The 27,594-nt window shown below is 44.2% G+C and overlaps 1 protein-coding gene across 2 annotated transcripts; it reads right to left on the reverse strand.

Moving 5' to 3' along the window:
* Positions 1-1,342: 1,342 nt before the first annotated feature.
* Positions 1,343-22,721, reverse strand: LOC127008078 (bromodomain adjacent to zinc finger domain protein 1A-like). Of its 2 annotated transcripts, XM_050879631.1 has the most exons (23): positions 22,542-22,721; positions 22,084-22,363; positions 20,852-21,140; positions 20,414-20,728; positions 19,653-19,772; positions 19,245-19,486; positions 18,816-19,032; positions 18,131-18,308; positions 17,588-17,686; positions 17,279-17,471; positions 16,051-16,166; positions 14,864-15,029; positions 13,138-13,411; positions 11,595-12,254; positions 10,611-10,904; positions 10,365-10,509; positions 8,295-8,509; positions 7,674-7,838; positions 6,342-6,463; positions 6,028-6,158; positions 5,543-5,839; positions 3,430-3,575; positions 1,343-2,546 (listed from the first exon to the last, which is right to left on the reverse strand). In XM_050879631.1, the coding sequence occupies exons 2-23, from the start codon at positions 22,194-22,196 to the stop codon at positions 2,265-2,267; spliced, it is 4,779 nt and encodes a 1,592-aa protein (XP_050735588.1). In that variant the 5' UTR covers positions 22,197-22,363; positions 22,542-22,721; the 3' UTR covers positions 1,343-2,264. The 2 variants fall into 2 exon arrangements, with proteins under 2 accessions (XP_050735588.1, XP_050735589.1); XM_050879632.1 differs by lacking the exons at positions 22,084-22,363; positions 22,542-22,721 and adding an exon at positions 21,945-21,963.
* Positions 22,722-27,594: the final 4,873 nt, after the last annotated feature.

The following is a 27,594-nucleotide window of genomic DNA, read 5'->3' on the forward strand; positions in this document are numbered from 1 at the left end:
ATATTTTTTACTACCATTTTTATTGCCCATACATGCTACTACTACTACTACTTCAACTGCTATTACTACTACTATTATTATTATTATTATTATTATTATTATTATTATTATTATTGCTATTGCTATTATTTACTGCTATAACCGCTACCACTGACCACCACAAGGCATCAACACAAACGAGCCCAGTGATTACCATCGAGCAGCAGGTTTTCGAGGCCTCAGCGTGATGACGTGCACGGTCGTGCTCCTGACGTCAGATGGAGTCGAGGGTGCAGGAGCGGGCCGGGGGATTCAAGGCCGAGCAGCGAACGGCAACGGTGACCAGAATGCAGCCTCGCTACACAGATGAACCCTTCGTGTGTGTGTGTGTGTGTGTGTGTGTGCGGCCGCCGCCGAGGTACCGTTAAGGACTGGTTGCTGCAAGGACAAGCCCATGCATCCCTCCCCCCTTGTAACCCTTCCACGCCTGTGTGCTATTTACCTCAATATCCATATTCAATATATCTATCCTGACCGCCGCTGACCTGATACGCCTCCGCGGTGTGGTGGTTATAGCCAGGGCCATGGTTATAGCGTCCCTAACTACGAATCTGCGGGCCTGGATTCGAATTCCAGCCCGGGCAGTCGGCATGCAGCTCACCCAGCTGTTCATCTCTCCCTTTGGAATGGTTGATAAATGGGTACCTGGGGAAACCTGGGGAAGGTAAACTGTGACAACCCGGATGTTACACTGCTCCTGGGTTCTCACCCACCACGGAGATAAGCACCGCCGCCACGCGCATTTATAACGCATGCTCCCAACTTTACCTATCCTGACCCCTTACGAAAACCTCTCTGAAGAAAAATGTTGCGAGGTTATAAGAATGCTAGTGATGAAAAAGTCGTCAGAGATTTCTAATCATATATATATATATATATATATATATATATATATATATATATATATATATATATATATATATATATATATATATATATATATATATATATATATATATATATATATATAAATATATATATATATATATATATATATATATATATATATATACATATATTATATATATATATATATATATATATATATATATATATATATATATATATATATATATATATATATATAATCTCGAAAATCAAGCATATTGTCTTTGAAAATGGCAGCAAGGTCAATTTTCCTGAGTCATGAGTGCTGCCTCTCACTCATCCTGTTCTTCTCATCTTTCTTGTCTCCCATATTCCTATGACATTTCCCATTTCAGTTTCTCCTTTTTGAACCTTCCACATTATCATTATAGAACTTACAAAAGTTGCTAATATTGTTGGGAAAGTATAGGCCCGAAAGTGTTCAATACTTTTATTTTCAAAATATTTTTCTTTTAAGTCACTGTAAATAATATAATTGTAGTTCTAAACTACTGTGGTAGAGGTTGTATTGGAAACTAAATGTTGTGTGGTGGCTTGGTAGAGTGCTGAGTGTTGTGACTGAGTGTTGTGCTAGAATGTACGGCTAACTGTTAAAATGTGTTTCGGGAACACACGCCCCTTGAACCAGAGGCACATGGATCCCTCATGTTGAAATTATGGTATATACTACAAAACCAGTTCTCACCCTTTAGTAGGTTTGAGAGAAACTGTTCCTACAGCAGGCACTGTTTCTCTATGGAACTAACTTGTACAGGATTTGGTGTCCCCACATCACCATAGCAACTTGTCTGTAATGCATATAGTGGTTGTAATGTTGTGGTGGCAGTGATGTGACTCACAGTAGGTACGGTACAGTGGCTGCATGGCAGCAGTACTGGTGGTGATACAGGTATGTGCACGCACCAGTGTTTACAGAGTACTAGACAGCCTATGGTGCTGTCTACTACAGATACAGCTGCCAGCTGGGGCAGCAACATCAAAAGTCATGTGTAAAAACGTAGAATTTGTTCCTAGGCGCTTTCAGCTTCGTTTTATATAAAACTAACTACTAAAAATGTTATAAATAAAATTGTAACTAAGAATCAGGTTTAAATATCCCACTCATTGCTTTCAAGCTTCATGAGAAGGCTGAAGTAAAAATACTGAAGACTTGAACCACAATCATGGGTGAGTTGGCAGCTCCTGTTCCTCCATGGAGACAGGCAGGCAATGTGACCCTGAGAGTATCTACCAGCTCCTAGCTAGGGAAGGGCAGAAATAAGCAGGCATACAGTGCACCTGTGGGTGCCAGTCTGCCCCTAAGACAACTCTAGCCTTGGTTTAGGTCACCTATGACCCTAGCGCCGCCGCCTCCTGCCTGCCATGGTGAGGGTGCTGGAGGGCGAGGTGTGGGGCAGGGACAGGCCCAGCTGGGACACCCTGCTGATGAACAAGTCAGACAGCAAGGAGCCTGCTCGGTACTCTGGTGTGTCTTCCAGGTTATATTGCTGGCAATTCTGGAAGATCAGCATGATGTCGGCAAGGAACTCCCCATCAGAGGTGTACTTGAGGGAGCTGAGCTTGTCCCGCACGCGCCCAAAGTCCATGGGTTTCCTCACCACCTCGTAGTAGTCGGGAGCCTGGCCAGCGACAAAAATGGACACATGTGAAAATGGGAACTTCATTAATTATGACAGATTTATAATTTTAAGGTATATATATTAATGAAATCTCGCATCTATGAGGTTTGGAATTTATGAATAAAAAAAATGAGACAGGGGGGCCTCAAAACTATCAAGTTCAGAGCCTATGGGTAGGACAACAATAAGATGAAGCTTCCCTTTTTACACACAACACTGACTGAGAGAAGCCTGAAAAGTGTGCCTCGTGGCCTATACTGAATTACTGTGAAGAAATAATAAAGTAGATGTAACAATATAAAAGAAAAGAAAAGAATAAAATAAAGGAAATGGTGCTTGGATGATAAGATTTACCATCTATATGTTTTGAAGACAGATTCAATTGGAAAATAAAGTCTTCAGATAGCCTTCAATATAATATTTTTACCCAACCCAGCTATATTTTCAACTCCTCAAGTTCCTCATTTCTTAAATGTCTTATGGTAATGTCACCAAGTGATGGTGTCTAGTTTGTTAACTCTGAAAATTTATTATGGTATGATGAAGCAAGCACAGGTTGAATTTTTTTGTTCCTTGACTGTATGCAGCCACATCGCCCTTCAAGTAGAAATGCTTTGAAAGGAGAAACATTTGATTCCCTGCTTTCCTGTATCATAAAAAGGAATAAAGATATTTCTGCAGTTGTTAGAGTGATTGCTAAAGAGGTCTTAAGGAGTAGCATGGCTCAAATAACCATTTCCTGGTGATTGCATTATAGCCACCAGGAAGGGAATTTAAAAAACAGAAGTGAAATGAAACTATTCCAACAGTCAAATATACTGTAAATCATAGAAACTAAATTCTACTGCAGCTAGGCTTTTCTCAACACACTCTTTCTACTTACCAATTTCTTTGAAACGGGCTTGTTGAAGTGGCAGGAGTCTGGGTGTCGCTGCAGCTCTTCCAGCAGGGAGGTGAGCGCTGCTGTGTTCAGGGCACAGGACTCATCCACAAGGGACCTTCGCCCACTCTGCCTACGAGGTGGGGAGTCTGCAATGGGACAACGGGAGGTCACAGGTTGTTGGCAATAGAGATGACAGCAGATTGTAGTAGGATGAAGTTGTTGTTGTTGTTGAGGTGGTGGTAGTGGTAGTTAGTTGGGAAGATATGAGAAGATATAAAATTTTAGCCTCTATAGCCTGTGTGAGTGATGGACAACATTCCCAAACACTCACCTTGACCTTTCAGTGTTTTGATTATTTCAAAAATTGTTGAAATCACTGTCATGATGTACAACTAATTTTCAATATGATGGCAAATTTTCATAAGAATATCCCAATGGATATGGCTTGGAGGGCAGAGGTAAGGTGAGTGTCCTGAGGGCAAGCCACAAACAGCAGCAATCTCAGCATGAGGGCAACTGCTTGTGTTGTTTGCTGAACACAGACCAGGGTTGACAGGCCTTAAGTTGTTCTCATTACCTAATTCCTCAGTCTTCATTACCCAACAGATCTTTTCCTTAACAAAATTTCTAAGGGGTAACACTGTTGAATATACACTTCGTCAGCTGGTTGAAGGTTGTGTAATAATTACTCACCTATTTCCTTTCATATTTGCATTACTACATTATTTTACTTCTTTAATTTCTGGTACTAGTAAATTACACATTTATTGCTGATAAATTATCTAGCAGTTGTTACGTTCATTGCTCCCACAAGGCTCATATCCAGTCAATGTAAAAAGGTGTCTGCTCTCCCTACATTACCCAGGTAGTGTAAAGTATTTGGTACCTTTCATCACTTCCAGACATGTTACATATAAAGCACTGGTAAAATTAGTAAAGTAATATGAGATTTTAGTGAGGTGGATATCAATGTGAGATGAAGGAGAGGTGACAACAACACAACTCACAATTATTGGATGTGACACCCACAGAAGGTTGTTGAAGATAAAAACAACCAAAGGCTGTGTTCTTTAGAAAGGGGTCAATTGTATCAATTCCCTGGTCTGTGGGAAGTGATAAAAGACTTTGGTTATTGAGCTGAGTCTAGACTTTGGGTTATCTTATGCAGAGAAAATATTTCAAAGCCCACATTTTGAATGATACTTTTGGGGGTCATCTTGTATGCCATTTGTCTTATATATCAAAATATGCAGTATGACAAACAAAAAATCTAGTTAAGGTGCCCTTTTTCCTCTTTTTCTAGTCATGATCAAAGATATTATTTGTATTTGCAAATAAAGAAGACAAAAACTAGTATCTGTGTCATATGTATTGGGCATGAACATAAAGCATGTATTTGATTTTACTCTTGTGTTGTCTGGTGGCTATATTTGTTTCAGATACAGCTCAAATCCAGTTCTATATTTTTTTAATCCCATATCTGATGTCTAGCCACATCAAATATTAGTCTCGACACCATCTTGTATACACCTATCAGTAACTGTCTTGATGTGTGAATTTCTATGAAACTGTAACAAACCTTGCTGTCTGCTGTTGATCTGAAGGCCAGTGATTTGTGTCAGAAGCTATTTTACTACAACAGAAGATGTCTAGCACTGCATATAAATGCCTTTGATCCAGATAGCATGGAAATGATCCTATCCATTTCACAGTCAACAGTCTATGTTGCCACAAGTGTTGCTCTTTCCATGAGGCAAAAGTTTACCATTATAAAATTTCATGAAGCAATTGAATTGTATATAAATATTCTTTATTGAAAATTACTAAACTTTCATTTGAATTTGGACAAGGGCATTTAGCCCCATCTCTGATTATAATAGTACCATGCATCACTCATTCAGACATGCAACATTAATATGAGACATATGCCTGAGCACCCATTATATCCTTTTTGCTACTCAAAGTAAACAGTGGATGACCAAAAAATTAACATAAAAGCACTGAACCATGTGGAACACATCCTCTTGCCACCACAGCCTTCCTTATAAATAGCAGGATCTTGCTGATTCACAGGTGAGAGGATATCAAAGCCTTGGGCATGTGATTGACTTACCCGAACTGTTGTCTGTCTTGCTCCTTTTAGCTGCTGACTGAGGCGTGTCACCCTCGCTCCTCCTCTTCCTGGTCTCGACTGGGGGTGATGGACTGTTCTTCTGACCCCTTGTCGAGGAGCTCTTGGGAGTACTCTTGGGAGTTGTACCCTTGGGTGTGGTGTTCTTGGGGGTCTTTTTAGGTGCAGCAGCCTTGGGAGTGGCAGCCTTAGGGGTGCCCTTGCTCTTGCTGCCACCATCCTTGTTGCTTCTACTGGTATCTTTGCTATTCTTCTTTTTGTCATCAGAATTTTCCTTCCCTGTAATGACAGGATAAGTGCTAACACAGGATAAAAAGACCAGCTGACACATGTAGAGCTAATACACTTTTTAACTGCTCTTTGACACTGGAAGAACATGGAAAGTTTACTGAACTTTGTTGTGGGGGCAAGCTAAGAAGATGCATTAATATCAGTAACGGGATGATTAGCATTCTCTCCTGTCTCACCTGTGCACTCCGGGCAGGACCATGCACCGCGAGGCACCTTGCGCAGCGCCACACACTCAGGGTGGAAGGCCAGCGGGCAGGTATCACAGAGGATCAGAGTGCCGTCTTGACAGCAGCCGTAACACACATCACTGAGAAAATAAAGACCCTCATTCATGTAAAAAATCCTTACACTCTCATAATTATCATCCATATTTCATGATCTATGTTTGGTAATACTACATAGCTATATACCTAAAATGAAGCATATGCAACATGACACTACTATAGTAACATTAAAAATATTTTTTCTGCTAACAACAGTAACAGCTCACCTATACTGCTGCTCCTCCTCCTCATCTGACTCTTCACAGTAGATTTGCCTCTTCTTGCGAGGACTCTTGGGACGCTCCTTGGGTCGGCAGCGGTCACAGTACCAGTCCCCAGCAGGCACCTCCTGTTGGAAGAGGTGCTGGCTCAGGGGGAGGTTGACAAGGAAGGAAAGGTGAGATATGGAAAGACTCTCCAAGGAAATCTACCTCACTGTATATTTCATCACATCACACCAAATCACAGGTATGCCCTTCTCACTGCAGAGGGTACCTTGGTGCAATATAAAGTACTCTGTGCACATACAACACACTATCATGTTGCTTTGCTGTCCCAAATCACTTGTTCGTAAGAATCATTTCTTAAAATGTGGTTTGGGGTGATATATTGAGGGATTTATTTCTCTTGATTGCACTTTGGTAATGGGGCACAGGTCAGCTAAGGTTAGATTTAGTTAAGTTAGGCCAGGTCAGGTCAGGATAGGTTAGGTTAGATAACTGTTGACAATTAATATGTGACATGCTTCGTGCTGCGCCACTGGTGTCACTGGTGGTCGGTTGATGTACTTCTGAAATTTAACCTATATTACATACAGGTTCAGTTCCTCTGTGTCTACTCTAGCCTTCTCAAGTTGACTAAATCACCACTGCACCGTGTTACACCTGACCACTACCACCACTCCAAGTCACTCCCTCCTCACCCTCACTAGCCACGACAAGTTCACATTCTCATAACTTTCATCTATTCTCACGGGTATCTGTCTCTCGGCTAGCCTATCTGCCCTGCCTGCACCTCTCTACTCTCATGTTTCAATGCTATACACAAGTGCTGACACAAAAACAAAATTCTCAAAGTTGGTCTCTCTTTGATTTGCTGCTCCAGGGACCCAACCGTTACCTTCCGAGTACAGCTCTCGCTTGCATTTTTCCTTCCATACCTCTATGCTTACATGGGATCAATCTATACCTTCCATTATTTTGTTAATTTAACTAAATCTTCACACTACTTCTTCCTCTCAAACTGAAAGAGTTCCTATATACCAATGACTTTTGTTTCTCTGCATGCCAAAACTCTTCTCTTGAGAGCAGTAGTAAACTAATTTTCTCAAATTTATTAATCCTTTTCACTTTCTTCACTCAGAACTGTCTTCAGAATTCAGAATTGTATTCTACTTCCTTTTAGAATCATCTACCATGCTTCCACTTACAACATACATACTCCCTCTATTAGACTTTTAGAGTAGCTGAGCTATTCAGAACATAAAAATTGGATGCTGCATCATTCCCTTCCTTTCCCTCTCCCAAGTTTTCTGAGCTTTTCGAGCGTCTGGTTCTTACCTTAAGCTTTGGCTTGAGGCACTGGAGATGAGTACCCTTGTTGCAGCCATCACACAGCAGGATGCTCTCGGGGTCATTCTTGCGGCGACACACTCGGCACCGAATGTTGGCTGCTGAGTGTGCCCAGCTAATAGAGTTGTCCAGTGTGGCAAAGTGGAGACACAGCTGAGAGGAGAGATGCACACAATGATTCAAAAGGTCTCCAATCACGCCTTGCTTAGTAGAATCAAATGTGGCAAAAAGTTAGAATGACACAAAAAATAACTTTATTGTCACCACTTCATTCATTTTCCAATCTTAATTTGCATTAGGATCAAGAACCAGTAATCATACTTCAATATAACACCTGCACACTCCAGAATTTATATGTAATAGTTACAGTTTCTTCCTTTCCTATGGCTTAGAGTTTCTTCAGGGCTTTTCCCCCAAATGATTTCACATGCTCCCATTATGCAGGAGGCTGAGGGTTGGTCATAGGAACCTGAACTCTCTTAAATCCTCTCCCTTGGAAGAAGGTCAGAGCTGTGTCTGTCTATGCATGGAATTTAGTTATGAGACTTTATGTATCCAAAGGAACTCCTTCCTAGTCCCTTTCTCCCCTTCTCCACAGAACACACTCACCTGAGGCAGGTTGGTGGAGGCCATCAAGGAGGCTTCCCAGCGCTCCAAGGGTGTTAAGAAGCATGATAGATTCTTCTTCTCTTCTATCTCTTCCTCCTCCTCCTCTTCTTCCTCTTCCTCTCCTTTGTCTGAGCCAGACTCATCATCCTTCCGGTGGCGCTTTAAGTAGGCTTCTTCTGCCCTCTCCCGAGCTTTCCTCACCTTCTCAGTCTCACCTGAAATTGATTGTCATTTACTTACTGTTCACTATATTTATATGTAATTTCTCCTGAGGTTCATTGTTAGAACAACATTCAGAAATTTAACCATATTAGGAATCACAATTTGTTCCCTACAGTCAGTCAGCAACCTGATAAAATCAGAAGGCATCTAAATATACTACTCTAAACATACACCAGTGAGTGCTGGGGATCAAACCAAGACCTTGAGAATGGAGAGGGGGCAGCATACCACCAGAAACACCGATGAGTTGTGTTGCAGGAGTGGCCTCCAGCAAGGTGCTGGAGGAGCTCATAAGCAGTTCAGTTGTATACTGCTCAAACTTCATTTTGGAGGCCCAGGTTTGATCTCTGGACTTTATATTGTGTTATTACAGTTTCTCTGATGAATATAATCACCATATTTTCCTTTTAGAGTAAATTAACGACTTATTCAGCTGCCACATAGTACAAGAGTTTCCATGACATCAAACTTGGGCTAGTGTGGCTTACGCTATGGTTTGAGCTGTGCTTGAGTGGTTCTGTGGTTTGACATAGCTAAAAATATGCCCACTTTTGGAGGGAGAGGAAGAGCTATTAATTTTTTGCTATGTAATAAGTTGCAAAAAGTGTCTGTAATTTAACCTATATTACACACAGGTTCAGTTTGTCTGTGTCTACTCTAGCCTTCTCATGTTAACTAAGTCACTACTGCACCGTGTTACACCTGCCCACTGCCACCAATCCAAGTCACTCCCTCCTCACCCTTACCAGCCATGCCAAGTTCACATTCTCATTACTTTCATCTATTTTCACAGGTATCTGTCTCTCGGCTAGCCCATCTGCCCTGCCTGCAGATGTGCCAAAGATGAGAATAACAGTATGTGTGGTAATGAACTTAATCAATTTCAGCTTTAAAGTTTCCCCCAATCCTAAGACAGATAAATAGTTGTAAATTAAAAGGAAATTCAGGCTCACCTCGGACTGTTTACCATGGTTACACACCCACAGCCACACCCACGCAAAAGAAACATTAACTTCCAGCTTAAGGTGATCCAAAGTTCATCTTCTCAACTTTATATTCCCAGTAAGAGTAATCATAAGCTGCCCTGCCACTTATTAGAGGTATTGGTGTACCTGGAATGACCTGCAGACCAGCTTAACAAAGACCTCACTGGTCACTATACTAATGCTGTGGCCTGCTGGCATGAATGTTTGTCTGGTGAGCAATGCTCAAAAGACATGAGGATCATTCCCATCACTTTCAGTGCAGATGAATATTTCATTGGCACAGGCTGCACTAACATATGGCTGGCAAGTGAAGACAGATGGGGCCAGTGGCAAATAATAACAAGAATGTAAGGAGTCTTCAAGAGACCAGCTGGCCTATACAAGGCAGCTCCTGTAAGGCTAACCCCACCTTACCTCACTATCCATGACTTGATCCAACCTCTTCTTGAATGTATCTATGGTACTGGTACCACAACATGACTGCCAAGCCTGTTCCACTCATCCACCACTCTATTGGTAAACCAATTCTTGCCTGTCTTTGTTGAATCTGAATATACCTAACTTAAAACCATTGTTACATGTCCTATCTGGCTCTTTTACAACCAAAATCCTCTTAACATCCCCTTTATCAAACCCCTTCATCCATTTATAAACTTCTATCAAGTCTCCTTGAAACCTTTGCCTTTCTAGAGAGTGTCGATTTAAATGCTTGTCTATTATCATACGGCAAGTTTCTCTTCCCTTGAATAATTTTTGTCATCCTCCTCTGTACAGCTTATAACATCTTGATATCCATTCTATAGCACGGTGACCAGAACTGAATTACATAATCAAGAGGAAAATAACATACAATGGCACTCACCCAGGGGAGGCTGCAAGTACTTGGAGTCAACAGCCCTGGACAGGTGGAGGATGGCATGACGGAGTTGCTTCACTTCCTCCAATACCCCGTTGTCCTCCTCCTCCTCAGCCTTCAAAGGTTCTCCAGGTTCTTGACCTAACTCAGCCTAAAAACAATCAAATGTTTAAGTGTGCATAAATGTGTATAAATATACACAAAAAATTCATTACATACACTCACCCAAAATCCTCAAACACATATCCATACCTTGAGCTGATCAATGTGCTTCTTCCCCCCATAATCAATGGTGTGTGGGGTGGGCAGGGTGCCAGACACCAGTGCGTCCCTCCACTCATCCCTCCCCAAGGGGTGCGTCATGTTGCCAAGCATTCCCAGGTGAACCTTCTCCTCCGTCTCCAGGATCATGTCCGTCAGGGTCACCTTGAGTACCTCCTGTACTGGGGTGCCCAGGGGGAAGCTCAGGTTGGTGTCCTTCTTGGCAGCAGCAGCGGCAGCACCATGGCGCTGGGACTTACGTACCCCACTGTCGCCTTCCATCTCCTGGAGTGAGGCACAGACAGGTGATTATGGAGCAGCAGGAGTCATTGAATTGTTTTACACACAAAGAAACTCAATGAAATAAAAAATCTACATGTGGTGTGGGAATGAGACCCTATATATTACATGTCCTTAAGTGATAGCACTGACATAGTTTATGGGATATGTTTATCTAATTACTGGTGTGAGGTGAAGAGGTATTGTTATCTTTGCATTACACTGAATGATAAGTTTTGCTTGCTTGCTTGATATACTGGGATGTGGAGTCATGGTGCAGCAACTACTGGTGTGATCATGGGGCAGCAAACACTTAAAATCAGACTATATGTGTTAATAGAAAGGCAAATGTGCATAATAAAAATTATTAAAATCATAAAAAAGTAATAATGTGCACATGGAGGCACACACAAGGTAGAAGGGTGGTGTGCAAGCATGCAAGTACACAGTGAAGTGTTTAGAATCTCAGCTCACAATTGAGACCCCAGGTTTGATTTCTGGGGAGAGTGGAGACAGATGGACAGTCTCCTTATATCTGCACCTCTGTCCACCAATCAGTAGATTGCCATTAGGTGTCAGTCAGGATGGTGTTCTGGCACCACTAAAGGTAAGTAACCCAAGGGATGAAACCCAAGGCCTTCAGACCTGAGATAAATGAACTTCAGAAAGATACAAGTAGGAGAATTGCATGCTCACCTGCAGGGCACTGAGGCTGGGGTTGAGGCGGCTGACTGGGCAGGCCTTGAGGGAGGTCTGCAGGCTGGTGTTGAGGGTGTTGAGTGAAGATCGCAGGCGACATTCCCTATTGCCCCTGGGGTTGAGGCCGGCCAGAAGAGGAGCCAGCTGCTCAGGCTTGTGGAAGAAGTACCAGCGGTGGCGGGTTGTGGAAGAAGAGTGGACAGGGCAGGTCTCCGGGTTGGCTGAACAGAGGCCAAACACTGGCTGCACCCCCACCTCCATCTCTGACTCCTTCTCCTCAGCCTTGGCTTCTGCCTTGGGACTGGCCTGAGCCCCATTAGCCAGGAGCAGCGGCCGGCTGGCAGGGTAGGTTGGGGGTGGGAGTCGGGGAGGAGCAGGACCATCATTCTCCTTGTTGCTGGAAGGCGGGGCAGCATCCTCAGGGCGAGGAGGATACAGGTTGTGGCAGGCCTGTGCCCTGATGGCCTCCTCATGCCCTTCCATTATCCTGGCTAAGGAGTTAGAGTGTTGGGGGGTGGGGGTAGTGCGGCATGATCCAGGATTGGGCTCATAGTCCTCCACAAACAGCCCGGGCAGACTGTTGAACACCCAGTATCGACGAAACGCTCGGTCCTGACCCAGCGGGACAGTGCTGACCCCACGCCCAGCCTCCAGCACCTGCAAGACACACTCATTGTTACTGAAGGTGTACAAAGTCATGCAAGACAAAGGACTGGAGTTTAATAATTTAGGTGATTTGACATTCACACTTTATTACAGGATTACTCTAGTTGACCTTCGTGGCAGCCACATTTGACTAGCTCACGGTTATAATAATTTTTTAGGTGTAAAATCCAGATCTGGGCACCATCAATGAAAACTCAAGCCACAGCATCAGTTTCATATTAATCTAAATACCACTGGTGGATTTTAAAAAGTTTAGATGACAGTTTTTGCAATCGATGGGTTAAAATCATCTCTAGCTAATTCACAATAGTCATATCTTTATTTATTCTCAACATAAATAGGTGATTTCATAAAGTCTGCCAGAAAATAGTAAATAAAGACATCCCATTACACCCTGATGTAGTGGATGAGTACTTGAGATGTTTAACCCTTTGATTATGAAAAATATAATCCCAAACTTCATAAAATCCTCTAATGGTATACAAAGTAAAAGGAAACTGATGCCATAGTCTGCATTTGTGTTGGCAGTGTATAGGGAAAAAACTGGAGGATGAAAGAGGAAAATGGCAAAGTTTCAATTGCTTCAGTATTTACAAGCAACAGTAATAGAAAAGCATGTTCTGAGTAAACAAACAATAAACACCGAATAAAGTCTTATCAGCTCATCCTGCCCTGGCCTTCCCTCCCTCCTCCTCCTCTCTTCTCCTGGCCAGCCCTCTCTTGCCCTCCTCCCCTATCCAGCAAAGTCCTTCCCTCCCTCCCCTCCTCTGCCCAGCCCAGCCATCACATCCTCCCACCCTCTCCTCCCCTCCCCTGTCCAGCACACCCTTCCCCTTCCTGCCCTTCCCCTCCTCTCCTCTCCTCCCCTGCCCACCTTCTGTACAAGTTCTGCCTCGCGACGCCGGAATTCCTGCCGACGAGCCTCGTTACTCTTGGCTTCCTTCTCCAAGCGAGCTGCCTTTTCTGCCTCTCCCTCCTCCGTCTCCTCCTCCTCTTCCTCTTCTTCCTCCGCTTCCTCGCCATCCTCCTCCTCGTCTTCCTTCTTCACTTCCTCCTGACTTCCCTCCTCACCCTGCTTGGCCTTCTTCTCAGCAGCCTTCAATAGTTTTTCTTGCTCCTTCTGCCTCTGGTCACGCTTCTCCTGCAGCCTGGAATGAGGAGCAAAGGGTGAGATGGAAGACTGAGACAATGAAGAAAAGGACACTGCAGAGCTAAGCAGGAAGAAAACAATGAAGAAAGGCTTACAAGAGCCTTGGAAGGTGCAACACAGGAAGGAGAAAAGAGAGGATGATATATAGGTACAAGGGCCATATTGTATTTCTTGTCCCTTATCAAGAACTAGTCTGCAATGATGCAATATTTAACTGGGCATGAACTTAGTAATTATGAAGATACAGAAAGAGGCAAGGAAGGAAAAGCGGACACCCCTACTCCATTTAATTTCCGGATGGCTGAATTTTCTTGTGGAGGAATTATAGAAAAGAAAGATATAAAGAAGTAAAAAGAAATAGGAAGGCAAAAATGATAGACTAGGCAAACTTGATGGAAGAGAGGAAGGATAGAAAGGAGTAGGAAGGTGGGAAGGAGACAAAACAAGGAGAAAACAACATGAAGGAGGGATAGAGGTAAATGAAATAAACAATGAACAAGAATGAATATAGAAGAAAAGGAGGCAAGGAGGAGGGAAGGATACTGTCATGATTATCAATGGCCAAGTCTTGAAGAGGTGGTGTGATGGTCTTGAAGAGGCACTGTGGTGAGTTGTCAAGTTACGAAAGCCCATACAACCATTCTGATAAGCTTTTTAATTTTGAAAGGCTACTTGGAGGTGAAAGTGAAAATTCACACAAAGACTGAGATGATATAATGCAACAGAAGAGAAAGACAAGGGAGGGAGAATAGAACACAGTAAAAAAGGAAATCTATAAACTCTGCTACTTAAATCATTCCATCAAGTTTATTAATTTAGGAAGGCAATATGGAGTTGAAGGTGATTATTTATACAAAGACTAAGATGTTATATAGCAATACAAGTGAAAGAAGACAAAGGAGGGAGAATAAAACAGTAAAAGAGGAAATCAATAAACTTTGGGAGCGGTGAGTAGCAGGCTTTTTTTTCTACACTCTTTTTGTTGCCCTTGAGCCGTCTCCTTTGTTGTAAAAAAAATAATAATAAATAAAAATATCATTCCAACAGGTTAATGTAGGTCAAAGTGAAAATTTATACAAAGACTGAGATGTTATAAAGCAACACGTGAGAAAGGAGGCAAGGAAGGAGGGAGAATAAAACAAATTAAACGAGGAAATAAATATACTTAAGGAGGAAGGCAATATGGAGGTGAAAGTGAAAATTTGTACAAAGAGACAGATGTTATAAAGCAACAGAAGAGAAAGACAAAGGAGGGAGAATAGAACAAGGTAAAAGAGGAAATCAATAAACTCTGCTGCCTGTATTATTCCAACAAGCTCATTAATTCAGGAAGGTTATATGAAGGTGAAAGTGATAATTTATACAGACAGAAATGTTATAAAGCAACAGGAGAGAACAGAAGCAAGGAGGGAGAATAAAATAAAGTAAAACAGGAAATCAATCCATATACTTTGCTGCCTGGATCTCCTTTTCATGCCTTCCCGCTGTCTGTTGGTGCACTCGGAGAAGGTTCTTGACTTTCTTCAGCTCCTCAATGCTGTCGTCGATGGTGTCCCGCAAAGAGGCGTAGGTGAGGATCTGGCCTATCAGCGTGTTCAGGACCTTCAGCTTGTCTCCTGTGGGGGTGAGAAAGGGGGGTGAAGGGTGACAGAGGGGTCGGTATTTTTAGGTGCTTCCATAGCTTACATCAACTATTTCCAAAGCCCAAGAAGGAGATCAATCGGGTTCTCAAGTGTTTTTTTTTTAGGTTCATGATACAGAAGAAGGGTCAGACTACCACCAGGGTCATAAAACCCCCTGGAAATGCCCCAAAGTGCTACGAAAGCCATGCCAAATAGGTGAACTTGGGCTCCGAAATGTTTAGTAATACAGCCAAGGGATAGAAGATATGGTGGCTGCTATGGATATGCATGTGTATGTGGTTAGGCTTGGGGTAAAATGGGCTTTCTAGTGCCAATATAGAGGTGCTGTTTGTGGGTGTGATGAGTGGGGTTTGTAGTGACAAGGTGCATGGACTGGCTGGTGGGGTTGATTGGTTTATCGGGGTGTGTGATCATGGCGCCACAACTACAGCGGTCGTATGGCACTAAACACAAGATCTGAGTTATAATCATATGTTTATAAAATGTTGAGGTGCATGATAAAAATTCGAAAAATAATAAAACAGTAAGCTGGTGGGGATGAAAGATGTAGAGATAATTGGAAATAAATGGTATAGTTTTCATTCAGGGTGTGATGAAATAAGAAATAAGGTCTTGTTGGGAGAAATAAAAGTAAATAAAAAGCCACCTGCAACTCTGAAGAGAACAAGTCACACATATGTATTCCATGTAAGTCGCTAGGATAGAAAAAGGTCTGTGTGGCAAAATGAGGAAGTGGTGTGTGCTATTCATGGTAAATATTAAGTGAGTGTGGTTTGTAATGGACTGGCTGGTAAGGATGGGAAGTGTAATGAGACAATTGCACATATATATATATATATATATATATATATATATATATATATATATATATATATATATATATATATATATATATATATATATATATATATATATATATATATATATATAAATAAAAAGAGCTGCACATATAAGAGGCCAAAACAGATTCAGACGGAAAGCTTTCAACACGTACCAATGGGAAGGTCAAACACCGTGGTGTGCGCCAATTTCTTGAGCAGTGCCGGCTCTTCAAGTTTGAAATGCAGGCCAGGGTCGTCACGGTGCTTGTAGCCGCCACGGTTGAAGTGTCTGCCACGAGGAAACAAGCGGATTAACACGAATACAGGATTAACAAATGGATTAACACAAATACACGATGACATGTCTGTATCAGTCAACAAGTAGCTATGGTAAACTAGCACTCAAAATTTCTACTTTTCAGATGCAAAAACAATATCCAGCAAAAGGTATAAAAAATGGGGTAATTCATGATGATAAAAGATTATATAGAAAGAGAAAAGAAAATATAGGAACATCTATTTATCTATCTCTTCTGATGCCTATCCCTTAGAACTGTCTGTGGAAGAGGCCCAAACAGAAGAGACCACTCCTATCCATGTACTCATTCTAACATACTTCACTGCTCTCATTCATCTACCCCTTCTATCTCTCAATCGGGTAGGTGGTGGCTGAGTGGTAGCGTGCTGGGCCCACATTCACTGTTTGATGGACAACGCAGGTTTGAATCCCCACACTACCACCTCGGATTTTTCAGTCACTGCCGAGTGGCTTAAAACTACCCATGTGCTGCCCAGAAGACCACCCAATCAACCCAGACTCTAGAGGAAACCGTCCAAGTGAATCAAGAAGGAGTTCTGGGGGTCAGCATGAGTCAAGAGAAGATGGCGCCACTATAAACACTTGCCTGCGCCATGACGGGCTGGGGCCGACTGCCATCCAGGCCCCTTAAGAGAGCCTACAGGCACTATAGGCATACACGTAAAAAAATAAAAGATCCTACCAGCTGTCCTCTCATTTTAAAAGGGTCGTCCTCTTACACATACAACATCAACTTCACTCAAAGGTACTTCCCTTGCCAGCCCATTCTTTTCCATTTTCTCTAAATAGTTAAGCACAGGACTCTTGGGAGTTCACCGGAGGATGCTTTGCCGAACTACTATTACTACAGTATATCACAACTTGTTGGTTTCCCTTTACTAGGTATGTCAAAGCTTCCATAACTTTTTCATTGTTCTACCCATTTATCCTACTGACACAAATAATTAATCTCTACTGCTTGGATCCTGGACTTCTGACTATTATTCATAAAGGGACATACATCCTTGCATTTAAAAGTAAACTAGGTAAAAGTAGCAAGCACCTGAATACTACAAATAGTAAAACAGAGAAAAAACACACACCTCCATCGTGCATTGGCCCCTGTGGTTGCCCCGGAGGCCAGGAGGTGCAACCTCAACACCTCCGTGAGGGTGAGTGCATCCAGCTGGAGCTTCTGCAATGGCTGGCCGTGGTGGAGCTGTGTCCAGGTGGTGGTGCGGTTGGCTACTCGCACCGCCTCCTCCACGCTGAGGTCGCCCGCCTCAGTGTCAAGGCCTGGGGAGGGGGTGAGAGCATCAGGTGTCTGATAAAATGTTGTGCTATGAAATCAAGCAATGCATAAAGTAATACAGACACGAGAGAAGAGAATGATAAAGACAGATATGACTCACCCACATCCTGTGTGGCGTCTTCCTTCACCTCGTCATCCTCTCCTTCTTGCAGTGTAAACAGCGCCTGGAGCAACAGCTGCAGAAGGTCGCTGTACACGCCTGTCAGGGGGGGGGAGGAACTTTAGCTTGGATACACAGTACACTCACATGCAATACATGTACACATCGCTGTGAATGTCGCTGTCCAAGATTATTGTATATTGTATTTTGTCATGATATATGACTGTGTTGCCACATTACAACAGAGCAGTTAGTTGAGTGGGGTGTCACCCTGAATGTACCAAGAAGTCATTAGGAGAGATTTAGGGATACTAGGAGCAGCCTGAAGCTGTTTAGTTAAAATCCTGTATACCAGAACTAGGTACATACACACACACTGGCATGCAATCATGTACAGGCACTCACTAACCATTTCCACCCTCCAACCACCACTAACAGCCACTTCCATCACACCCAACAACACTGACCAAGCTCACACAACAACCATCACCACCACCAGCCACTCCCAGTACTAGCATCACCATCACCATTAGAGCCACTCACCAGCCACTTCCTTCTCCACAAGGGCAGATTCCAGCATTTCAAAGGTGATGCCCTGAGGATAAACATCCTTCAGCTCCAGCACCTCCCAGAAAATGTTGACAAATTCCAGCACCGTCATGAACTGACTGAACTCTTGGTCTGGGATGCCACAGATCACCGGGGTGGGTTGAGGCAGGTCCTGAGGGAGAGAGAGACTTGATACATGTGATACAGTGGTGATGTAATGCACGACATGGGCAAGAAACAGAATGGTCAGGGAAGTCTTGAAGAAAATCTACAAACCACAATAAATAACTTATACTAATCAGTCAGAGATACTTTTATTTTTGGTGCCCTTTTCACTTGTTTGACTACTAATATTCATTTACTGCTAAATTCAAAAAGTCAGTCAAAGTCAGTATATATAGGCAGCACATGGGTGATATCTGGGCACTTAATGGCAGCTGAAGTACTCAATGTCAGAAGGACTTTAACCCAGGAACATGCTCACCATTTATATGAACTGACATCTTATCAAAACAGTGCAAATGTTGAATCGTCTGATAAAATCCTAAGATTATTGTTACAGCAACCACTCAAAACTATCACCACTACCAGCACCCAACACTGGTCACAAGCATTATCATAATCATCATTTTCCATCCCCCTCACATCCACCACCATGCTTCCCAGTCACCACGCTCACCTTATGGTCATCACAGTCAAGGTCGTCTCTCACTCTGTGCCATTCTTTAATGTACTGGAGTTTGATCCTCTTCTCCTCCTTTTTGATCTCCCTCTCCTTCTCCCTTTCCTTCTGTCTCTCCTCCTTTTCCTTTTGCCTCTCCTCCTTTTCCTTCTCCATCTTCAGTTTTAACTTTTCTCTCATTTCAGCAGTCATTTCTTCCTTTGCCTCCTTAAGCCTGCAAAATAAAGCAATAAATCAATTAATTCATCCATTACACATTCCAGAGTTACCATCAAATTCAATGAAACTTAACGATGCTCAAAGAATGATGTGACAAAATTTAATCCACGAGAATCTTGTCTTAACAAATTAATTATCATTATTATTTTTTTTCTTTTGTGTGTTTGATTGAAGTCAAAACCAAAATCAGTGGAACTTTAAACTCACATTTTCTTCTTGGCTTCCTTCTGCTCTTCAGTAAGAGGCGGTCGTCCTCTCCTTTTGTTCTCACCCCCTCCCTCACCCTTCTCCCTGACCTCCTTCTTGTCCCTCTTCCGCTCAGCTGCCCGGTCTGGGTTCAGGCTCACAGGCATCTTCTTGGCCCGCGTCTCCCTGAACTTGGGTGGGGGGCCCGGAAAAATGTCAGAGAACTTCATGTCTGACAGGTTGTATTGGGATGCCGTCCTCTCCTGTGGGAACCAGAGACAAAATGAGGCTGTTTTTTTTTCTTATCAACTCAAACTATGCCATAAAGGAACTGGGAAATTCAAAACAAGAAAATGGAGGTTGACAGTGCTATCATTAATGTTCTCCTGGACAGGTGAGTTGAAGTGGATAATCATATAATCAGCTCACCTTGACAGCCCAGAACCCTGAGGAGGACAGTTGGAGATTTTGCTTCAGGAACAACTTGCACTTTTCCCTCGTGAAGACACCTTTGTTGCGGCGAATCTGTTCCCAGCTCACAATGTGTGTCTGTTGGGTAACAGGACATAAGACCGGTGCTTTCAATCCATTAAAACTTAGTTGAGCTACTGTCTTCTGAATTTCTTGTACTTCTTACATATGTTCCTATACACTCTTGCTAAAGGTGAGCAGAGGAGAGGGTTTAGAGGCTGCATGCCAGTCCAGTAGCTCATGACAACAAAGTTTGTAAGCTTCAAGCAAGACTTGTTACCAGAGTGGCAACATTTTACAGGAAAACATGCTCACAAATTCTCAAAGTGCACCTACACTGATCTTTTCAAAATGGACAAAAACTCTGCATGAGAGGAGCCATACCTAAACTGTCTGTCTGGCTGAGGATTTAGAGGAAAGATCTTTTTCCTGTTAAGCAACACAGCTAACCAAGTTTGTACCAGAAAAATCATGAGCTATGAAGATAACTGAGATGTAATGACATTTGATTAAGCAGATGATAGTTACCCAAGTTTCACAGCTTTAGTATAAAAGCTGATATCATGGCTGTGATTGCACCACTCAAAAGATTTTCTTGACTTGAAAAAGACATGCACCAACCAGACACATGAACACTAACACAAATGGGCTGCTCCATCATTTCTATTTTGATTACTTGATTTTTGTACTATGGAAACTAATCACACACACACAAGTACCTTCCTCTCCTTGTAGTCCCACGGCTCCAACTCAATCACTTCATACTTGAAGGTGGCAAATGGAGGGTAATTTTCCTCCTCCACCTTCTTCTTGTCTTTATTCTCAGTTTTTTCCTTTGTATTTACTTCTAGCACCTCCACTTCATTGTCATCTGTCTTCTCTGCCTTTACTTCCTTGATCACCATCACATCATCGTCCCCTTCTGGCTCCTCTCTCTTCTTGTTGTCTTCTTCCTCCATCTCTTCATCAGTATCTTCCTGGTCCTTGAGGTATTGCTCCACTTCCTCAGGTGTTGGCATAATTACCCTTGTTACCTGTGTGAGGTGATGATATATAACAATACACACATTTATCATTATTGAGCTACAACAATGCAGCCTTCACAGCAGGGGTTAGCCCACTAAGGAGACACAGGACACAGCAGACATCTCACCCACCTTGCAGTCATACCAGTGGTTCTTCACGATGGCCTCCACTTCCTCGCCCACAAAGTAGCGGTCACGGACATAAAGAAAAACATCTTCGTTCATGTCCACGAATCGGCCGCGCCGTGTCAGGCTGGCCAGATATATCGCGGGCCGTCGCAGCTGCTGAGTTATGTTGGAGAGGCAGCGACGCGCCTTGCCCTCACTCTCCACAGCCTCCATGTAGGTCAGGTTTGGCCGGCCGGTCATCTCGCAGCACCACACCATGGAGTTGCACAGCACAAGGCGCTCCCAGAACTCCCTGCAATGGTATATAAGAACATGAGAATATAAGGAGTCTGCAAGAGGCTGGTTGGCCTATACAAGGCAGCTCCTGTAAACCTAACCTCACTATCCATGAATTTATCCAACCTCTTCTTGAATGTATTGGCACCCACAACATGACTGCCAAGCTCATGATGCTGGCTAGCCCTCAGTGTTGTCCCACAACACCCCACGTACCAACCTATGCCCTCCAGCTCTATGCAGCAACACTTGTAAGGGACCACTACATTAAATGCCAAGAAAACTGAGATGGATGCAGTTGACCCACATTACTCAGTAGCATTTTCTTTTTTTATTATTAGTATTATGTAACTGCAAACAAGTCAGTAAAGTACAAACAAGTCCCCAAAGAATTATGGGTGAGATGGATAAACATCTATATAACATATATACAGGAAATGGCAAAAGATTAATAAGATGAGATTTACCCATAACGAACCCAACTTTGCGACTACGTTCGGGGGTTGTTAGTTTACAAAGTTTTGATGATTAACACCTTTCTGTTATAGTTATTGTGTGTTTTTGTTAATTACAACATAAAGATGCACATTATCTTTTCAGAGTTCCACAGTAACTTTACATTGCTTAATTGCTCCCAATCTGATGGTAACCTTCAAGATGACCTGTGAACATCCGGCCTACCAACACCTACAGTGAGCTAGCTGTGCACCTGTACTCATTGAGAACACTGTGTATGAGTAATATAGGCACTATAGTGCATAGGGAAAATAGGTTTAAATGAGAAAAAGCCCTTAGCCTAGATACTGGGCCAGCACTTCACTTTTGGTGTGTGTGCCTTCCTGAGCAGCCCAGCCTGGCCAGCCCAGCCCCCAGCCCCCTAGGCCGTGCAGCCCTAGCCCCCAGCCCGGGCTGGCGTGCTGGGCTGCCTGCCTGTATCCGGTCCAAACTCGTGCACTTACTCGTATTGCGTGAACACCTCGCCCGTCATCTCGCAGTAGAACACTTTGTCCGTGGGCTGCAGGTTGTTGGGCGGCTCCTTCTTGACGAAGGGCCGCTTGTGCAACAGCGGCATGGTGTCCTGCGGTCCACCCTGCTCCCCTAATTAGTCACTGGAGGCCACACGTCCCCCTGGCCGCCGCCGCCACAACACTCGCCAACACTATCAGCTGGTGGTGTTCGGATTTCCCGCCTCCACGGTGCCCAGGGCCGCCCCGAGCTCTTCCCCGTGACCTGCAGGACCTGAGGCAAAGTTTAAGTTACGCTGCGGCCAGCACGGCCACCCAGGATGCCCCAAATCCCCGGCCAAGACACAGCAGGCCGCGGCGGGACAAAGCAACACTCGGGCAAGTCGCAGGCCAAGGCTCCGCGCCAAACTTTGCCGGCACTTAAAGGACACCGTCTTTTCTCTTAATTTTACCTTCTCACTGTGCACCACTGATGATAAGCTTCCTCATCATTTCATAGTTCAGCCTTTCAAGATATTAATTCCCGAAAATTCAGTATCAAAGGGATAAACGCAAAGCAACCACACTGCAAAATGACACGAGCTGTCACGCAACACGCGAGGGATTCGGCCGCGGCGGCAGGCGGGGCGAGCGTGGCCGCGGCGCGCGATTGGCCGAGCCCGCGGTGACGTCACGGCCTGTGTGTTGCCCGCCACCTGGGGACACGAGCCTAAACATATGGTCTCAAACTTTGTACTTTCTAATAATACGTCCTTGAGCTTATCTGTCTAATGTAAACTTATGGAACCGTAAAATACAACACACTTTTTAATGTCAATCAATCAAGTTATTTAAAAGTATTATTCCAAATGTCACCTACCAAAGCTCTCCCTATTTTCATTCATGTAGAAAAGTAATAAAAGCTATATGGGCATATTTATGTTTTCCTACATTTTTCTGATTGTTGTAAACCTGAATGACTACTGGAGTGTAACCAGCTGCCAGTACTATGATGGCCCGGGGCTGTGCGAGTATCAAAACAAGGGAAAGCTTCAGAACGGGAGACTAAATAATCAGAAAAATAATTACACAGTATTATTATAGTGTCTAAGGTCATCAGTAACCATAAGCTCAGTGACGGTGAGTACTTTCATCAGCCCAGCCATAGATCGTGCCGAAGCTTACCTTGTCTGCGCCCCGAGTGTTACGTGCGATGAGTCAGCGGAGACTTGGTGGCGATAACATCATCTTACAGGAAACACTGGCGCTATGTGTGTGTGTGTGTGTGTGTGTGTGAGAGAGAGAGAGAGAGAGAGACTCACACAGTGGCTTTGTTATGATGTGCGCCAGCCTTCATCCCTCCTGCTCGCCTCTTGTCCAGCGGAACGAGTGTTTCTCAGCCGCCTCGTTGGATCTTTGGGCCATATTCTTAAAACATTTCGGCGCCCAACTACACATGTTTGACACGTTTTTCGTAGGAGTTTGAGGCATTTTCAGGGGTTATTTAATGACCCTGGTGGTAGAACTCTTCCTCTGTACCATGAACCTAAAAAATCTTCATGAGAACTCGAATGATCTCCTTTTTGGCTTTTGAAAATAGTTGGCGTGAGAGGCGGAAGGGAGTCCGAATACCCACCTTTATGTCATCGTCTGCCGGGCACATGCTCGCGCGGCGCCCATGCACTTCTTGGCCCATGTCAGTCCCCGCGCGATGGGTGTAGTAGCTGTGTCAATATTACTTTCTCTCCAGGATGTAGTGAGTAGCCGGGCCGAGCTACATATCCGCGGGACTCAGTTCGTGTCCCGGCCTGGGCCAGTTGGTGCACAGTGCAAGATTCTCGAGAGCAACACACCCTGGGAAGGGAAGCCGTGGTCGCTCTCATGTCGCCCCCAGCACTGTGTTCCCGGGTATACTGAAACACAGCCACTACACGCAGGGTTGAGTCCGGGTACAAGTACTCCTGCTTATGCTTACATTTCAGTACAAAATTTTATGTACTCACAGTCGTATACTTCGATTCGGGGTCAAGGATTTGTTTTGTATACTTGGACTCCTACAAATTGTGGCCTACCAGAAAATTTAGCAGTGAAACATATTTTGGACTTTTGGAGCACACAGACACACACACACATACACCCACACACAACGTGGTCATGTGGAGGCTGGGTACCTGTAAGGCAGAGGTGAGGGAGGGCACGTGATTAACAAATGTGTGGCTTGTGTGACAATTATTGTATCTTTATGGTAGTATATCATTAGAATAAACCAGATGTACGGTATTTTTTTTTCTCTCTTTTTAAGTTTCGACCTTTAGCGCCAGTAGGCTTTATAGTGGCGCCATCTTACTTTGGCTCATGCTGCTCTCCGGAGCTCATATTTAAGCCTCACTTTAGAGAGGTTTAAATATGAGAGGCTGGTAAATACTTAAGGAAGTCGAGAGCCATTTAATGCGAATGAGCGAATGAGCCTACCGAGCTCTGAAGAAGCTCCGCTCAAAGTCTCCCTCTCAGGTGAGTGCTATCCGAACAGTTGATGGCTGCCTCGTGTCGGATACGGATGTGCAGAGGGCTCGTTGGGCTGAGTACTTTGAGCAGCTGCAAACGGCGGACCCTCCAAGTTGGCGGCTTCCAATTGCTGGGTAGCAGGTGGCGGATGTTGATCCACCCATCGACGAAAGCCCACCCTCTCTGGCAGAGGTCAGAGAGGCTGTGGCAAAGTTGAGGGGTGGAAAGGCACCTGGCACCTGTAATATCAGTGCGGAGCTGCTCAAAGCTTGAGGTGAGGCCATGATCCGCGGGTTGCATGTGGTCTTGAATGCCGCGTATGGCAATCTGGTACCATTTCTCATGACTGGAAGAAGGGAGCTGGTCGTCCCTATCTGGAAAGGGAAAGGGGACCGCCAAGACTGCAACAACTACCGTGGTATTACACTGCTCAGTGTGTCAGGCAAGGTGCTTGCCAACCTATTGCTGATGCGAATTCGCAGCCAGCTACTGAAGCTGCAGAGACCTAAACAGTCTGGGTTCACTCCTGGTAAGTCAACAACTGACCGTATTCTAGGCTCTTCAAGCGCTTCGCGTACTGGTGGAGCGCCGACGTGAGTTTCGACAGGAGATGCTTGCAGCCTATGTCGATCTCAAGAAGGCGTTTGATTCAGTGTATCACGAGGTACTCTGGGATCTCCTGCGACTCCGCGTGGGATTTCTGCAAGGACTTTTGGTTTGCTGACTGGCGAGCATTCTGGGGCTAAGGGTGCTGTGAAGTGTGGGGGGGAATTGTCCAAATTCTTTCCCGTGAATGCGGGAGTGAGGCAGGGTTGTGTCCTTGTCCCATCGCTTTTCAACACTTGTATGGACTGGGTACTGGACAGTGTCATGCCCCGGGAGCTTATTTTCATATTTCCTCTATTTTCCAACACGTCCTCTGCGTGTATCGAAACACACGAGAAATTATTCAAGATCAGGGTATTCGACGGCTGCGTGGGATTGAACCCGCGATCAGCGTGACGGGAGAGCCACTCCTTACCGAGTCGGCCAAAGAGGTACCCCACTGGCTAAGTGGGTTATGGGAGGCTCGTTCATCAGGCATAGTCGCCGCACTGCAAGAGTTGTGGACCAGAGTCATTGTGGAGCATCCATTGGCAATACCAGGGTCACTGACCTTGTTTTTGCCGATGATGCAGTAATCCCGGCGGAGTCGCTGGAGGTTTTTGTGATGGCTCTCAAGACACTGCACGAGGAGGCGAAACCCCTGGGACCTCAGGTCTCCTGGGCCAAGACCAAGGTACAGGTGTTTGGAGGCTTGCTAGGTGAAACAGTACAGTCTGTTCATGCGTGTGGTGAGGACACTGAGTTCTTGGAAAATTTTATAAACCTTGGTAGCATATTTCCTAACAACGGGGAGTCTCGCCAGGAAGTCTTACGGCGGATTGGTTTGGCCCACGGTGTTATGGATTCGCTCAGCACGAGCATATGGCGTTGTTTATACCTGTGCAGAAGGACAAAGATCCGGATCTTCAAGTCCCTTGTGCTCCCTGTCTTACTTTATGGTTGTGGGACATGGACACTAAATGGGACTTGGAGAGGTGGATTGATGCCTTTGGTAATAAGTGTCTACGTAGAATCATGGGATATCGATGGAATAACTTTGTGTCAAACTGGCGACTACTCCGTGAGACTGATTCGACATATATTACCTGCATAGTCCGTCAACACCAGCTCCGGCTACACGGGCACGTGGCACGTTACCCAGAAGCTGATCCTGCTCATCGGGAGAGACAATCCTGAGTGGAGGAGGCCAAGGGGACACCCACGGAGTTCGTGGGTGGAGCAATTCGATAGATCCTACCAGGAGGTACTGTATGGGAAGGGGGCCTACATGGACACTCGCCCGGAGGGACCCTCGGGCTTGGCGTCGTAGGGTGGGCGAGGCGACGCGCCCCCCGGCGTATGCCCCCATTGATTGATTGATTAGAGAGACAATCTAGAGGCCGGGTTGATAGATGGTCTTCAGGGCAGCATGTGAGTAGTCTTAAGCCACTCGGCGGTGACTGAAAAATCCGGGCGGCGGGCAGGGCTGGAACCCGTGTTCTCCTGGGCGCGGCGCCGGCACTCAGCCACTGCCTCCCCATGTTAAATATGGATCATACTGTTAGAAAATATAATCAATGCATAAAAAAATGAAAAGGTATATACTTTGAATTAAATTCAATTCAAAAGTTTTTGTACTCGAGTTCAAGTAGAAAACTGCATATTTGAACTTTGGCCTGCTTTTGCGATACCATAATGCATTTGTAATTAGACTTAAGTACATATAGCCATACCATGTCTTGACCTCCATCCTGCCTGAAAGCAGCGATGACGAAGCTAACATCGGGGCAGCGCAGCCCCGCTCATCTACACTCGGCTTTACCCGTGCAAGTCATCCCCCCTGAGAGCATCAACTTTATTTACCTATTTATCTATATAGTTATTTATAATTATTTTTTTTACAATACTCTTCAAATTTGCTGCGTCAATGTTTTCATGTGCTTGGTTGGTCCGTCATTTCCATTTTCCTTTGAAAAGTTGTTGTTTTTTCTTTCTATAATGCATACGGTTTTATTTTTGTGATTTGGATAGGTCCTACATGCAAGGGATTTGAAGGAGGCAATCCTTTCCGTCCCTGCTTGAAGGTGTTTGGCAGACAAACAAACAAACACAGACAGACAGACAGAGAGAAAAAAAAACATACATATACATACATAGACATACATTCATACATACATACAGACAGACACAGACAGACAGACAGACAGAGAGACAGACTGACAATTAGATCCACACTCACGCAGACAGACAGACTTACAGACACATACATACATACAGACAGACAGACACATACATACAGACAGACAGACAGACACAGACAGAGAGAGACAGACATACACGCAGTCACATTCACACAGACAGAGACAGACACTCACACAGACATACAGAGGCAATCAGGAATCAAGTGGCAATGAGGGAGAGGCAAACACGGCTCCG

Source organism: Eriocheir sinensis, chromosome 37, assembly GCF_024679095.1.
Source record: "Eriocheir sinensis breed Jianghai 21 chromosome 37, ASM2467909v1, whole genome shotgun sequence".
Classification (NCBI taxonomy): domain Eukaryota; kingdom Metazoa; phylum Arthropoda; class Malacostraca; order Decapoda; family Varunidae; genus Eriocheir; species Eriocheir sinensis.